Source organism: Typopeltis vanoorti, chromosome 10 (genome assembly GCF_054136105.1).
Source record: "Typopeltis vanoorti isolate ZY-2024b chromosome 10, IOZ_Tvanoo_1.0, whole genome shotgun sequence".
In the NCBI taxonomy this organism is placed as follows: Eukaryota; Metazoa; Arthropoda; class Arachnida; order Uropygi; family Thelyphonidae; genus Typopeltis; species Typopeltis vanoorti.
In genome coordinates this window covers 66,701,492-66,718,926 of record NC_143558.1, presented here as the reverse complement: position 1 = coordinate 66,718,926, position 17,435 = coordinate 66,701,492, and the positions used below count along the sequence as shown (strand labels likewise).

Genomic DNA, 17,435 nt, shown 5'->3' with positions numbered 1-17,435 from the left:
CGGATTCTCAATAGGTGTTAGTGAACTAGTTTTCCTTCAAACATCATTTGGTAATGTAAAAAAAAACTGAAGATCTGGAATGATACAATCAAAGAAATAATTTAAAATAAAAAAGAAGCCTATCACAAATGGTTAAGCAGTAAAAGATTAGAAGATGAAATAGAATATAAAAGAATAAGAGCCATAGCTAAAAGAGAAGTCAGAAAAAGACATAGAGAATCATGGAATAAATTTGTTTCTAATTTAGAACATGATTTATATAAAATAAGACCCAATATATATAAGATTTTGAAACACCTAAATGCAGATACCAAAGAAAACATAAAATTAAACACTGAATTAAAATTAGAAGAATTTCGAAATTACTACACAGAACTGTGGACAGACAAATATTTTAAAAAAGACAACTGGCAAACAATTAACGAAAATGAAAAGGAAATAACTGAAGAAGAATTAGAAATCAGCCTGAAAGAAACAAGAAACGGAAAATCACCTGGAGAAGATAAGCTAGGTTCAGAACTATATAAACACTCAGGAACAAGATTCAAAAAAAGACTCTTATTATTTTTAAATAAAATTTACTCAACTGGTATCCCCCCAATAGAATGGAAAAAAGCAATTGTGATTCCTATCTTTAAGAAAGGTAATAGAGATGACCCTAAAAACTATAGAGGTATCAGTATACTAAATTCCTGTTACAAAATATATAGCAGAATCTTAAATAACAAACTAATGAAATATTCTGAAAACTTTATTCTAGATGTACAGAATGGATTTAGAAAAGGACGATCATGTATAGACCCACCCTTTTGCCTAAAATTAATAGTAGAGAAAAGAAGAGAATATAATTTGGAAACACATATTGCATTTATTGACTTTGAAAAAGCATTTGACAAAGTTAAAAGAAACATATTATTTAACATACTAAAAGAAAGACAAATACCAAATAATACCCTAAAAGCTGTCACAAGTATATATGAAAATAATCAAATACAAATAAGATTAAATCACAGCTATCATATACAAGAGATATAAACCAAGGGGTCCGACAGGGATGTCCCCTCTCAGCAACTCTTTTTAATATCTACTTAAATGAAATAATAATAAAATGGAGTAAAAATTTACACCAAGGAATTAAACTTTCACCTACAATTAACTTAAACACTCTCCTCTTTGCAGACGACCAAATAATAATTACAAATTCTGAAGATAACTTACAGAAAGCTATTTTAAATCTAAATGAGATATCCAAAGTTATGGTATGATAATATCAACGGAAAAATCAAAAACTATGGCCTTTAAAGGACAAGATCCAGCAAGAACTAAAATAGTATTAGATAACAAGATCTTAGAACAGGTGAATTCATTTAACTACCTAAGATGTATGATCACATATGAAAATGAAAAAGATATAAACGTAAAAATTGCAAAATATTTAAAAATAACAGGTGTAATTAACTCTATATTTAAACCAAACCTAGTTCAAAAAAAAACAAACCAGGCTAAAAGTATACAATACATTAGCCCTACCGGTCTTAATGTATGGAAGCGAAATCTGGACAATAAAACAAAAAGACAAACAAAGATTAACAACAGCAGAAATGAAGTTTATGAGAAAAACTGCAAAGTATACCCTATTTGATCACAAAAGAAACGAAGATATTATGAAAGAATTAAACCAAGAACCAGTAATAGAAAAAAAATTAAAAAATATAAACATAAATGGATGGAACACGTTCAAATAATGAAAACAAAGATTACCAAAACAAGCCTTAAAGTACAAGCCATTAGGAAAAAGAAAACCAGGACGTCCTCGTAAACGATTCAACGATGACTTCTAAGGCCGGAACAGGCCATGCTAGGCCTAAATCCTTGATACGTATGATGATGATCATTTGGTAATTTGTACTGGCAGTATTGATTCTCCTTTTAACCTAATTGTCAGAGCAGTTCTTAATACTTAAACGGTTAGGTAGTTTGGACTTATAATATTTATATGGCTAAAAACTCTGTATTTGAATAAAATAAAGTTAAAACGGTTATTGGTAATTATGGTAGATTTTGGAGATAATGTTCTCATGCGGAATGCTATATGAATGCAGTTTCAGTCCAAAGAAATTGCGTTTTGAAACCTAAGCAGTGAATTATGGAGATTTTTTCTGTTGAAAGCCAATGCAAATCAGGCTGTTCCTTATTATTCCTTATAAACTTTTTTTGCCAGTTCTAAAATGTCTGGTTTCATTGGCTTTAGTCATTCAGCTGCACTGAAATATAGATGTATATTATTGATTGAAGCACAGAAATGATCTGAAAGACGCTGCCTTATTTGCTGTATAAGTTCGACAGAATTTTTGCAGCGCACGTCAATATTTTTCTCTTCAGGTGCAGAAAAATTGCCTTCTAATACATCTTTTTTCAAATTCATAAACCAATATTTGGTTTAGGAATTATGTAATCTTGAACTGAATTACTTTAAGTTTTATTTAATATAATTTTTTTTAGAAATTATGCTATGCAGTGTATTCATTTTTCACTTCTGCAGTTAACCTTCTGTGTGGCTTATTTCCTGTTATATATACGGGCTCCACAAAATTGCAGTTCGAAAATCGATACGAAGTGTACAGGATGGTGAAAAACATCTCGAAGAATATTGTTTTGGCCATCAGTAAGTTTCGCAAACCACAGCGCAAGTGACAACGTGATGACAAGTTGAAAGATTATGAATCTTTATCATTTACCCTTTCTGTTATCTAATAAATATTTGCGCATTTTTACGACTCCGTTATAAACAAATTCCTTTCTCTATAAATAGATAGATCTTACTGTACTAGGTGTTGTGGGTACGCCCTGTCATTTATGAAGTTGGGTGGTATAGTTTCTCTTCCGTTTTCAGCTTTAATGAACTTCGTATTAATGATATTCAGGGATGTGAAAGCAAGATTCACATTGCAGGTGTCATCAGTGCATATTAATAGCTAAATTATGTTCGGCTGTTACTTTACGAGGTCGTTAAAGGCAGGTGAAAAGGATTAATGGTCACAGCGGATGGATTGATTTTAGCACTTGGTGTAAATGTGGCATCCGCGATGAGAATTATGAACAGAATAGAAATTGGAACGTCGTGCGGAATATAAACAAGCGAAGGTAGCTAAAACAATATCTTCTATAAAAGATGCTGTTAAGAGCGGAAACCCACGTTATCTCCCCCCCCCCCACACACACACATCGCAAAATGTCGCAGGAAATCTTTGGCTGAACATTTCATAATTTTCTGGTGTGAAAGTATCTCCTCCATGGGTGTACCAGGCATTATGACCGAACATTCGACGCATGTAATTAATCGCCTGTCAATTACACCTTTCACTAAATAATCAGATATGCTTTAGTGTTTAGTATTTTTGCTGGATTCTGGAGTGAAACTAAGCCTAATCTCCAATTTCACTGAAATTCATACTTCTAATTTCAGTATATGAAATAATACCAACAACCAGCTTAATTATGATCAAGGTCGTCCATGAGGTACATGCCAGCTACGGAATCCCCCTTCCCAGCTTCTCTTCTCCGCTTCTTTTCATTGATGGCTGTTAATTGGCATGCGTCTCTCCCTCCCACTAAACGTTCCATATGTATTTGTATGTTTCGAGGCATGGAGCAGCTATCTCATTTTTTCCCATCATAACTCATTCTCTTATCTTATTATAATGGTACCGATAAGATGGAATGCATCTCTACATCATGCCATATCTTTATGGCATGATGTAGAGATGCATTCCATCTTATCGGTATTATATTATATGCTTTTCTATGACAATCACAGTTAATGTATTTCATATTTATATTTTTTTATTTATAGGAGTTTTACCCAGTTGACAAAGTTGCAAGCTCTTCAGGTAAAATGGGATCAGTACACCGATAAGTACCAGCACACAGTAGATGCTCTCAAACAGCTACAGCAGGATATCGCACTTCCATCCTGGGTAAGAGATTTTTTTCGCCGTGTTATGATTTTAATGCAGATATCACTCTAAGCAAGCTCCGATTCTTGTAATGTAACTCAGCGGATAGATAATCTTATCATGTTTAAATAAAGTGTTTCGCATATTATCTCAGAACTTTGGAATACAGATGTCCCTTAGTAGATAACTTGTTTTTTGTGTTCTATATATTCCATCACACTCCTGCTTTCATTCTGTTGTTTATCAAGTTAATATCGGAAGTAAAGTGTTGCTATTTTGCTGGGTTTTAGAGTAAGTAGTCATTACTTGTTTGTCATGGGTTCACGATGTGAATTTTTTTTTCAGTACTTCGTTGAAATCAGGCAGCAATTAGTTACGATATTATTCAGGTAGAAGTACATGAAATTTATTCGAAATTCATTATCGAAAAAAAAAATTAGTATGATTATCGCTTATAGTTTCAGCTTGCGAAATGAAAAATTTTTCAAGGAATTTTAATATTATTTAAACTTACGTGTTTGTTAAACAGGATGATAAATATAGTGAATAATTTTATTATTCACTATATTTATCATCCTGTTTAACAGTATTTCGCTTAACAGTAAACAGTTGTTTCGTTTTATAAGACAGTTTAGTTACCAGAGTTCCAGTACAATAACCCGATATATAAATGTTAATTCATACCCTCATTCTGCGCAGATTTATGCCATAATAAAAATATTAGCATACAGAGGACATGTTCAAATGACATTTCACTTCAAAAAGAATTATAATACATTTTCAATAATTTCATTAATGATAGTTACAATCCTTATATAGTGCAGATTACATGTTGCATAAAAACCAATAAATATAGGTTGTTATATCCGTAGTTTGAGAGCCTCTGTAACTCAGTCGGTAGACAAATCCTTTAGTCAGAAAGACCTAGGTTCGCTTACCATCCAAAATGTGAGGAACCTTTCTCTGGTCGTTTTGACTAAAGGTGAGTTAGCCATCTCATACGGAGGTAGGGTTTTCCCCCCCATCGGAATCTCTGGTTTTTCTTCTTCCAGAACAGGCAAACCGGCCCCGTGAACACACATCTACAGTCATAACCCCCCCCCCCCCCTCCTTCCCTGAACAAAAAACCGCCTTTGCGACAAGCCTAGCGGACTCTGCATCAAGCGGGATAAAAGCCTTATAAAGAGGGCTTTTAAAGTTTCTACGGATATGAAACAAACTAATAGATCATTTCAAACTACTACTAGTAGTAGTTCCTTATATCAAAGGAGTATCTGAAAGGATTAAAAACGTTGCAAACTTCCTATTAACCAACATTAAAGCTAGCTTTTCTTATTCGTTCTCCATAAGATACGCCCATTATCAGTACTTGGAATATATTGTATATAGAATACATTGCCACTGTAAACTCATTATGGTAGACAGTCTGACAGATCTATAGCTAAAAGTAGAGACCAATCCTGAATTATATAGTTATGGACAAAGTGGATTAGCAGACCACTGCTCGACACACCTCATGCAATTGTATCGAGGAGGACTGTTACTTTAGAAAGACTACGATTCAAAGTGACAGATTACTATAGGCATTTCACTGACCTAAATAAGTATTGTTGCAAAAAAATTTCAAAACATCTGGGAGACGGGGGTCATTCTACGTTTAAATCAACTAACTTAATGGCCAGAGGCATAATCAATGTAATTGAATGAGATCTGTCTCAGTTACTGATAGGTGAAATATTGGAATGATTTTTTTTAACTTCTATATTGTGAATAACCATTGAATTTTTAAGGGATATTTTGGCATAAGAAGGTGACAGTGCACAAACCGGAAACATTAAAAAGTCCTATTTCAGCTCCTTGTTTAAGCTTGTGGAATATACGTCTGTAATAGTTTATGAACTGTTCGAGTAATAAGCCTGGAAACGAACCACAGAAATGAATTCTTAGTAGGCAGATGCATATTATTTTATTATTTAATATGTAAACATTAAATAATAAAATAATGTACATACATTATTACACTTTTTTTTTTTCGTAATTGGAGAGTTTGGCAAGATATATTTAACATTTAAAACAAATACTATTTGTAGACAGCCGAATTTTCCCATGTAATATTCATGCTTCGCAGTTAGCTTGCTGCTAAGCCCATATAAAAATTCAGAAATATTTGGGTTTGATTTGTTAGTCCTCTTCATCAAAATAATTCGCAGTTGATTTAAACTGATTACCTAAAGGTATGTTCCCATTAAAAATAGTATCCTCATTTTATAGTTTTGTTTTGTTTGTTATGACATCTTAAAAATCATAAAAAGGTGTACCAAGTACTGAAGAAACAGGACGTTGGCTGCAATTTAGAAGCGTCTATTTTACCAATATTTTTTTAATATTTTTTAATTTACATTCCCGACAATTAAGACACTAGTGTGAGTACTTCCTGATGCTTCGGTAGGTTTTTCCCACTTATAAATGATTTTTTTATTAATTTTTTTCTTCATCTTAAAAAAAAAAAGTAATCTGCTCCTCGACCATGTGGGGAAATATGCGGTTAAAGTCGGTTTAACGATATGACCTGTAGTGTGTGTGTGCGCGCGTGCGTCATTCGAGTTTCTTTTCCTTCTTTTACGATCCAATCCTCCATTTTGGTCGACCTCTGTCAGGGTATTATAAACAACTTATGATTTTGAACAACCAACTTTGATAAAATTATTAACTATGTGACCTGTAGAAGTGTTTGTAAAGGATCGGACTCAATTTAAATTTTTTTTTTTTTAATCGGATTGGCGAAATTCCTAGGAGTAAAATTAGTTGCAGTCGGTTGAATGATGCGATCTGGAGGTGTCTAGACGAAAGCCCATAACTCATCCCTTCTATTTTAACGTGATCAGGTGAATGACTGGGGATCTTCAGCAACTTGAAATCATTTGAGCGAAATTATCCGGAGAAGTGTCTGCTTAGGAAGAGAAAATATAGAAGAATGACGCTTTGGGTCATTCTTCTATATGGTCGAATTTCTGCACTAATAATTCTTAAGAGCAGTCAGTGACTCGTTACAGGACACTTGACTTATCTTCTCTGGCACTTTGATTTTACGCTCGTAATTAATAAAATGTCATTTAATTCGTGGCATCAGCAGAATGATCTTTTGTTAAGTACTGAACATGACCAAACCTCACTACATGTTTGAATGAGTGCTGTGTATCAAACAACGTTCCCTGTAAGCCAGGGAAACAAGGCATGTTGTCTTCCGGACAGCAAATGGACCTAAGGAACCCAGGGCAGAGGGAACAATTTTCGAAAAAAAGTTCATAACATGCTTTACATTTATAAGCTCCCAAAATGATATTTAAAAAGTCGAGTAGTTAAATATTTTTATTCAACTGAAAACATGATTGTGCATAAAATTGCACCGTGCGTTTTGATCCCCCTCAGCAGATCCAACTTAAAACTTGGAAAAATTACACACTATTCATACATTAATATTACGATAACAAAAACACATATCATTAGTCTTTGAAAGTGAGCGGAAGACAGTCTTGTGTGTGGATTTTCGACGTCCGTCGGTATCGCCCCGTCCTCAGGTTGCATCCCCCATCTTGGTGGTGTCTGTGGCCCAACTCCGAGTTTTTAACCACAAATTTTCCTAATATACTCTACATGATGTATCGAAAGATTATGTCAGACGATTTTCGTTTGTTGGTGTGAAACTGCTTTCCGTTTATGTGATTGTTGGATGCTACGTGGCTTGAAAAAAGTACCATTTGGTTTCTAATGAAGAGCTTTCGGATTCGCGTCGATCCACAATTTGCAGTCAGGAAGTAGGTATAAGCATTGTTGCTTGTTGGCTCAGAACTTTCGCCAGTAGTTTTTGAATCAGTTTGGAGCATGTCCGTATACTGGAATTGCAAAAAGTAAAAATAATATTGTGCAAAGCAAAAGCTGAAAAGGCGTAGCGCGCGCACGCACGCACGCAAATGGGGTCCGTTTATAAAAAGACCAAGTTAGCCTTTGGGTTACTTCAAAATTATTTTATCGCATTTATGATTTAATGAACTGAGCATTACCGGCTGCGCATTATATTTTACACCTGCATCGTGTCATCATATAGCCTGCATAGAGTGAAACGAATGTTTACTTCTGCCACCGCCACAAAAGTAATCGACAACACCAGTAAGCCGATTTTCTTATAAGTATAGTACTATATTTTTCTGCTGCAACAGAAGAGTAAATAATTTAAAAAAGTCCATGCCGTTTAAATAGCCGCATAACATTAAACTTTTAATTCTTATCACTGACAGCACGAAATATTAATCCTGAGCCTAATTTTTATATTTCAAGAAATTAATCAGTTGTACTTTTTTTCATTGCAATAAGCATACGACCCAATGAGAAATTGCTAATATTGTAAGCTCAGACCACTGTAGTGCTAACAATGTAAAAATTTTAACATCTGAAGGGACAAGCGTGAGCTAATGCTCATGTCTTTCCTGCATTGTCAGTGTGGCACGTGTATTTGTCGCCAATAAACTATGGGGATTAAAGCTTAACTGGATTAGGGTAATAAAGATAGGCGATAAAAATTGGCGTAATTTAGACCTACAGCTTCCCCACTCTGCCCTGCTTGCGATTTATTTCTGACGAACAATTGGAACGAGTCACGCTGCCGTTTGTCTATACTGCTTACAGGGGGAAGTGTTGTAAAGGGGGATGGGTTTAAAGCGGGTTTCAAGAGCTCCATTAATACCTCCCAAGTGGAGAGACCGTTAGCATGAATTATAGAGTGCAGTCTCCAGGATATGAGCAGTAGCTCGCCTCAATGAGTTCCCAGTAGGTGGCACTAATCGTGAGTAGAAAAACTTAAAGCTTCATGTACCACACGAAACAATTTATACCGCGTCACTTTATATATACTACTTGCAAAAAAAAAAAAGTGTCATTTATAATTGAACCTTTCACCTTCTTTGCCGCTATTGATCATCGGTTAAGGTCTCCTTTTTGTTGTCTTTCCATGGCCGAGCATTCCAAAGCATTTATGTCGTCGTGGCAAATAATAGCCCTTTCCATGCCCCCACGTGCAATCTAGAAATTCATGACTTTGAAAATATATTCGTAGTTCAGTTCTGTTCGCATAGATAGTATTGTTTCACCAAAGATGTATGTAATAATATTCTTTTATTTTTGCATGTGTTGTGCTTATTTAGAGTGTGCAATGTGAGAATGATAAACGGACTAATAGCAATTAAGTAAAAATGCCTACTTGTTATTGTTGCAGGAAACTAGGGAAACAGTCGCTAGTGCTGCTACTGCTAAAGTCCACCTAGTACACTTACAGCAGGTGGTCCAAGAGCTAGAAGAGCCACTGGCTAGCGGGCGGACTTGGCGTACCCTCTCACAGGACGTGATGCAGCTAGAAACTGAATTCCAGCAACATGCCAAGATCCTAAATATAGTCGACGATAGTGGAATGAAAAACAGAGATTTCGTTAATAGGCAAGTTTTTTTCGCTGTTTTTAAATGGCCAAACCGCTTAAGGTTAAATGCTACGCTACTATTAGCATTATATATATATATATATATATATATATATATATATATATATATATATATATATATATATACTGTGTGTGTGTAGAAAGTTTTTTACCTTGGGTATACTATGCGTTAAAGATACCAAGCAATTTTATAAACTTGGTTTTAATCCTGTTTCCCAAGTAAGCAAACAGACAAGTAAGTCAAGTTTGCGCCTGAACATAGTTCAAGTCTGAAGCAACTCGTGTAAAGGTGGAGTAAGCTACAATTAATTTCCTTAATATTTAACCTTAATGGAAAGCATTAAGGGTAAATATTTATGATGTATGCATGATGCTATGTATGATGCTATGCATTAAAGGCAAGGGCCACTGCCCAGACCGGTTTCAACCTTTATTGAGGTCTCGTCAGCGGGAGCCAGACCCCAAAATGCCAAGGTTGAAGTAATGCAGAGCTTATAAATTTTACCTAAACAAGTTGCCACGAGGTGCTTTGACCTTATTAAATAAAATTGCTTGGTATCTTTAACGCATAGTATACCCAAGGTAAAAAACTTTCTACGTCTTTCTCTCATCCTGGGATTTTTATTTAATAAGGTCAAAGCACCTTGTGGCAACTTGTTTAGGTAAAATTTATAAGCTCTGCATTACTTCAACCTTGGCATTTTTGGGTCTGGCTCCCACTGACGAGACCTCAATAAAGGTCGAAACCGGTCTGGGTAGTGGCCCTTGCCTTTAATGCATAGTATCACATCTCCGCAAGGGGATGTGCTTTGCATTAGGGGAAAAAACTAAGGAAAGTGATCGGAGCTTACCCCCACCTTTACCACGAGTCGCCTCAGGCTTGAACTATGTTCAGGCGCAATCTTGAGTTACTTGTCTGTTTGCTTACTTGGGAAATCGGATTAAAACCAAGTTTATAAAATTGCTTGGTATCTTTAACATATATATATATATATACATACATACATAATTGTGTTATATAAAGTTTTCTTCCGCTGAGTTACAAGTAACTCCCGTATAACACGGTCGTTGGGTTCCTAAAAGAATGCCGTGTTATACGAAACAAAGAACTAGTCCAAAAAAAAACCGGGTTAGGTTCCAAAAGTTAAAAAAAAAACTATACTATTTTATTTTTATAACTAAGAGAAATGTATGTTTATTAAAACAATAATTGATCAAAAGTATTACATATTAATATTATTACATAATGTTTTCTTCATCATCACTACTAAGCATAATTAAACGAGGGCGTTTTCTTTCTGGCAAAATATCCTCATCTTCTGAGCTTTTCTTCAGCTGAGAGATCTTTATAAATTTCGTTGTGTGGAGCTAAGCTTGCGAAAGTTCTCTCTTAAATTTTGTGCTTCTTTCAGTGGAAGGATCTTCATTTAGAAAATATAACTCCAATTGGTCGGTTAAGTCTAGGCCTTTCTTTATGCTTTTTAGGGAAAAAACTTCATTTTTTCCATCTGTGCTATCGTGCTCTGAATTAATTTGGTTTATCCCAGATGCCATTTCCACCAAATTTGCTTCATCAGTCTCTTCTTCCATCAGTAATTCTTGAATATCTTCGACATTCATACCGTCAAAACCTTCCCCTCCTAGAAACTTAGCAAGTTCTATTATTGCATCCATTATGTTTTCTGCTGGTTCAATTCGATTTTCGCTTTGAACTGACTCTGGCTATGTATTTTTCCAACAGGCATTTAACGTTGTCGGTTTTATTTCTTTGATGGATGAAGTTATGAGATTAATACAGTCCAAAATTGTAAAATGTTTCCATGACTTCGATAGATTCGTCGTCGACTTTATTCAAAACCCATCGCAACGATTTCCTGGTGTAATTAGTTTTAAATGTTGCTATAATTCTCTGATCTGACGGCTGAAGTAATGAACTTGTATATTTGGTAGTAAGAAAATGATGGCTAGGTGCATTATCCAATATCAGTAGAACTTTAAAATATAGATTTTTCTTGGTACAAAACAGTTTTGAAACCATCAGTAGTTACCCACGCTTTCTTATTTGCCGTCCAATATACCGGTAAAGCACTCTTATTTATTTAGGTTTTTCATTGCACGAGGATTGAGGGATTTATAAATTAGCATGGGTTTTACCATGTGATCGCCTGAAGCATTATTGCACATTTGTAATGTTACACGGTCATTTAATGCTTTAAAACCTGGTGCAACTTTTTTATTTTTTTTGAAATAAATGTTCTCTTGGGCATTTTTTTTCCACCAATGGCTCATCTCGTCGGCATTAAAAACCTGATGTGTTGTATATCCACCCTTTTCAATACTTTTTTGCAATTCCTTTGGATAAGTTTTGGCAGCTTCATTATCAGCTGATGCGCTTTCTCCTTGTATTTTTTTTTTTTTTGTTTGTTTGTTTTCTAAAACGGCTGAACCAACCTTTGCTAGCAAAAAAGTGGGGGTAAAAAATGGAAAAATCTCTTAGTATTTCGATTGATGACTGCTCAAATAAACGGATCCCACACACCAATGTTATTAAACATAAAACTTGAAAATTTTTTAAACTACTTAAAAGAAAATGGAGAATCTGTGTGGGATCCGTTTATTTGAGCAGTCATCAATCGAAATACTAAGAGATTTTTCCATTTTTTCAAGTGTTGGTGCTCTGGGACGAGCTGTCATATTTGCGGAGATAGAACAACCCGCAGTAACGGAAGCTCTAATTTTCTGTATGGTCCGGATTGTTGTTTCATTTAAATCCAAGGTTTTTTGCAACATATGATACTTTTCCTCCCTTTTTAAGACGATCCAAAATCTGTATTTTTAATTCTAGCGGATGAAATATCTTTTAAGAGGTACTTTTACATTGTTCAGGGCTACGAATTAATTCACAAAAAAGGAATATTTAATTCTTTAAAAAAAGTTCAATAATACACACAAGGAATAGTACAAAAGAAGAAAACAGTGAAAGTCTTAAAATATGTTTAATAGTCCACGAACAAAATGAATTTAAAATTCTAATAAATTCTAAAATTGTGTACGCAAATATGACACGACATACACGCTCGAATAAAAAATATCGAATGAGATAGTACTTGCTCTTAAAAGCTCTCATCACGTCCCGTGTTGTACGGAGATTTTCCCAGTCTCGAACCGCGTTAGAGCGAGAACATGTTGTAGGAATGCCGTGTTATACTGGGGTTACTTGTATTATACTTGACAAGAAATTATGTTATTGTACGCGTGAAGTATCTTCACGACTAGTCTACTTGTATATAGAGGGCTGTTACTTGTCATCAATTTCAAGTATCCTTTAATATAAAAACATTATGGGAGGTAGACAGTACCCAAGATTAAATTAATGCAGGAGTCATGTTTTCTACATACAAGTAGAAAAGTGTTATACCCTAATTATTAAATACTCCAAATCAGAGATAGTTGTAGAAAGTTTTCCCTGCTTATAAAGTGTATCTATCATTCTTATTTTAATTCTTTACTCAAATGGAAACAAAGTTAGTACTTGAAGGTATCTTCACGACGATTCAACCTGTCAAGTATAATATATGTATTGTATTATACTGTATATATAGCGCTTATTACTGCGTTTTCCTAAGTATGCCGTACTTTCGGAAAACGTAGGTTTTTCAAATGGTTTTTCAAATTTTAAAGGGATGCAGAGGCAAAACGAATGTTTTGCCTCTGCATCCCTTTAAAAGTTTATTAAGGTCGTCGGGTAAGCTGTAATGGCATCAATTTTATCATGATGAGAATAATTTATGTCAGAAAGTGCAACGAAAGTTTTTTAGCGATACAGAAACTGATATTTTTATTGGATCACACCTAATATATACGTATAATTACCAATATTCCTTACTTCCCTCTTCACGTGTCATTAATGAATTTACTTAGGCACAATTAGTAATATATGGACTAGTAGAAACGAAATAATATTGAAAGAATTAATTAATAGTTCTACCTGCTTAACGTGTTTATTTAACATAAAAAGTTTCTTGAAGTCAACTATAAACAGGTGAACACCAGCTGTCATAATATTGTGGAGTTGTGTAGTTGCAACAGGTAATTGATATCAGCTTACAAGAATTCGTCGTGGAGAGGGGGGGGGGGAAGAAGAGGGAACCGCTGCTCGATGAGTTAGCGGGAAAATGGAAGGCTTACTGAAAAATACCATATCATTGCTCCTCCCTCTTAACTAGATTTACAGAAAATGTTTTATTAATATTTGTAACATATCAGTACACACTTATAAAAAACGGAGAAATAATATTTACTATACTCGTACACTGAATTATACTCCAGAATTACACTTAATGTTTATGTAATGAAAACTGTTCTAAACAAACGCCGTTTCAAAATGATTTATTTTGCTGATATTCTTAACTTTGTGCTCAAGAATAGCTGGTGCCTTAGATAAGTTATGTTTGGAAACCTTAAATATCAAGTTAAAGAAAAAACAGAAGCTTTCTTTTTCGGGAACCTGAATTGCACGCCCTTTCACTATGTTACTCTCGTTATCCCTCCGCAAAATCAGAACAAGACAAAAAAAAAAAAGTGAGGAGAGTGCTAGTTATGTAAAAAAAAAATATATATATATATATAACTTTGTATTTTTAATTGTAATACAAATTTGAAATAAGTGAACATATACTGATAAAGCAAATATAATATTCGAAATATGTATCTGCTAGAGAAAGCCTTAATATATTTTGTAAGATTTTAAATTAATGCTGGCTAGAAACAGTTCCGAATTAATGGAACTGTAATATCTGAAATATCCTTTATTGATGATAATGCCCCCCCCCCTTTTTTTTTTTTTTTTTTTTTTTTTTTTTTTTTTTTTTTTTTTTTTTTTTTTTTGTGATGTGGATTTAAAATAGGTAACTGCATAATTTTGGAAATAGTCAATTTGAATTGAACAGTTTTAAAGCATTTAGTAAAGAGAGAATTGTAATAACGTGTCTGAAGCTCTTAATCACAATGAACTCGCCGATATAAAATTTTTGTAGTTTATGTAGAAAATGTAGGAAATATTTTATTATTATTATTATTATATCTCACGAATATGCTCAACATGGCATAAAGAAAGAACCCCTAGTGAGCATGGAACGTGATCGTCACTGTGAAAATTGAATAAAATATGCAATATAGTTGTAAGACATGAACGTCACGATTTTTTTAAGTGAATGATTCTTCCGGCGACTGTTCAGCAATATTCCTAAAAACTATCGCATAGTTAGATTCTCGGGCTTCGAAATGCTAACGAGTTCGTTTTTTCTGTTGTATTTTAAAATTGTGTCTATTTACCGTCTGTTATGATACATTTGCTTTGTTTATAGGGAAAAAAAAACTCAAAATACCTCAGTGCGGAATATTAGTATACTATAATATTAAGCTTGTCAGAAAGACAGCAAAATGTGAAAGTAACACATATATATATATAATGCTTTAAGCATATATTCTCATAAATGCGAAAATTTCTTATGAAATTTTCTCACATTTACTTCTTATTTATCTTTTTTCTCCAGTCTTCAGGACATCGAATCAACAGATTTGGAACCCCAGAATCGTTGATTTTGGGATTTCAGAATCAACGGTTATTATTATACAAAAACATCCTGTAATCAAGATTTGTCGACGGAGGCAATAGTCAGAAGCAGTTTAACGGACATAATGCCTATTATACCTCATCTTAAACTAGTTCAATTCTGTGCACTCTCAACCTAAAAAAAAAGCCAAGCCCCCCCCCGTTGTGTACTACATCTTTATACAATTCAGAGAATGACCTCTTCTCCCTATCCTCGTCATTTGAACCTTCAACCATTTGAAAAATATCCTGGGTATCTTCACAAATTAAAAACTGCGTAGTCGCACATGCCGGATCCAACTGAACGGATGTAGCCACGTCTTTTCATCATGTTTATTACAATAATGTGAATTCTTGGCCCAGTACTTGATTATCTAGCACTATTACCTCGGATTAAGCTACTGAATGAATATCTCTCCTGGCTTTTATTTTAAGATTTGTAAAATGCATACGATTTCAACAGTGCAGTGATTATTGGATTTTATTGAATACGAAGGTATCTTGTATCATAGTATTTTTTGAGATCCTCACTCACAAAAGCTTGCAGCTGTATAGAGCACATTAGAACAGAGGGTAGGCTAAGGTTTTTTTTTTTTTTTAATGGTCCTGATTTATTTTATATAATCAGGAAATCCTATTCTAGAAACCGAACATATAACTTTTTGAGGCCACCAAGAAGCAGAGTTGTGCTGTCACGCTGGAAGATGAAATTCATCTCCCACCTAAAGATTTAATCATAAACATCAATGCCCCCGGTGGTATTCGAACCCACAGCCTGCTTGGTACGCTAACAGCTTCGCCAGCTATACCGACGTAATATACAAAGTCCCATGCTTTTGTGAATTTGTTTTCTAGGAAGAGGGTGAAACACCTATTTTGCAGGGAATCGGCGAATATCGCCTTGACAATAAATGTCTGTCGATTCCCTGTAATAGTGATATTTGTCTTTCTAGAGATGTAGAACATCTTGAATTAGTCATGATAACGATAGACTGTTTTGCTTCCAGCGAAGACGTTTTAAAATGTATTGGCTTATTATCTATTGCCTTAATTTGGATATCTTCAGTTCTAACTGCGTGATTGATTTTGTAGTAGAGACTCACAGCGCTATCTCAAATATTATTTCTTTATGTAAGCATGTAGATATCGTCGACCGTTTGCCTCACGTGTTGCCATGGTGAATTGACAACGGTATCAATCATTATCAACGATTAAGTTTTATACAGCAGAAATGAACGCATGTGCATCCCTAGAGGCCACTGTCACCAGCAGCACGAGGTGTAGCCCTTCGTTGATTGGCGTGAACGTGCAAGATGTCAGCTTTAGCTAGTACGTGTTGCAATCCTATTTTTGTGATAAATTAAATCCTCTCACGCAATGTGTAGTTGACTTCTTCCTTGGCGGGATGCCTTTCGTTACTGATTTAGTTCCTCTGCTCAAGTTCAGATTACTGTGGGTTGCAGTCCGATTTGGTGACCTGCATAACCTTAACGGTTTGTGTTCATTATCACAGTCGTGTTCATATTATTATTATACGAACATTACATATGAAGTCATTGACAGCATCTAAATGCAATGTGAGTCGTATTCACGCTATCCGTAATGGGCTGAAAATTATTTAAGTCTTTGTTTGTCACAACAAATAAAAAATTGGGAGAAAAAAAAATAAAAGAAGGCGTGCATGAACTATTATTCTACCTGTCAATTTTTTTCACGTCTCTTCGTGCGTCATGCGTCACAACCTTGACTATTTTATTAATTTCCTTTCATGCTCCGTGGGATAAACTTATGAAATATCTAACAAATATATCCAGTTCTACACCAGAAATGGAAATTCTAATTTTTCTTTTGGAAAAAGCCTTTTGTTATTATTTTCAATGAGGTATTTAAATAATTGAAAGGAATTCTAATGCTTTCGTTGAAAATTGGATCTAGGCAGTGCTGGTACTAATGTAGCTAAAACCTTTTGAGATTTTTGAGAAGTAGATCTCTTTTTTTTTAAAAAAAAAATGCTTGTCTCTTTTTTTTGGGGGGGGGGGGGAATAATCTCAAGTTGCTTTTCACGCCGCATGAATGCTGACCTAGCCATATATTTTATTATTTTTTTTTATTTTTAGCGAAATCTCTGGACATTATCTTTCGACGTTATCCTAAGGCTATTAATATCAACGCATACTTGGAAACATTGGGTATTTCTTTCCGGGATCTCCGGAAATTTTGACATTATGGTCCGTCTTTGTATTCAGAGACGCTTTGTCTAAATGTACCTCTGCGGCCATTAGCATGATCCCAATACTGCCTTGCTATTAGAGACTTGCCACAACTTACGATCGCTATGGAGCAAGGCATAAAGGCGAAGAGTGGCGAAAACAGGTC

General features: G+C 34.5%; 1 protein-coding gene across 3 annotated transcripts in view; it reads left to right on the top strand.

The window, feature by feature from the left end:
• LOC150102479 (uncharacterized) overlaps positions 1-17,435 on the top strand; it is a 547,971-nt gene that overhangs the window by 512,044 nt on the left and 18,492 nt on the right. For all 3 annotated transcript variants that reach the window (XM_090399126.1, XM_090399124.1, XM_090399125.1), the window contains 2 exons: positions 3,854-3,977; positions 9,226-9,443. In XM_090399126.1, the coding sequence (XP_090255252.1) occupies positions 3,854-3,977; positions 9,226-9,443 (342 nt within the window). The remainder of the gene's footprint in view (positions 1-3,853; positions 3,978-9,225; positions 9,444-17,435) is intronic.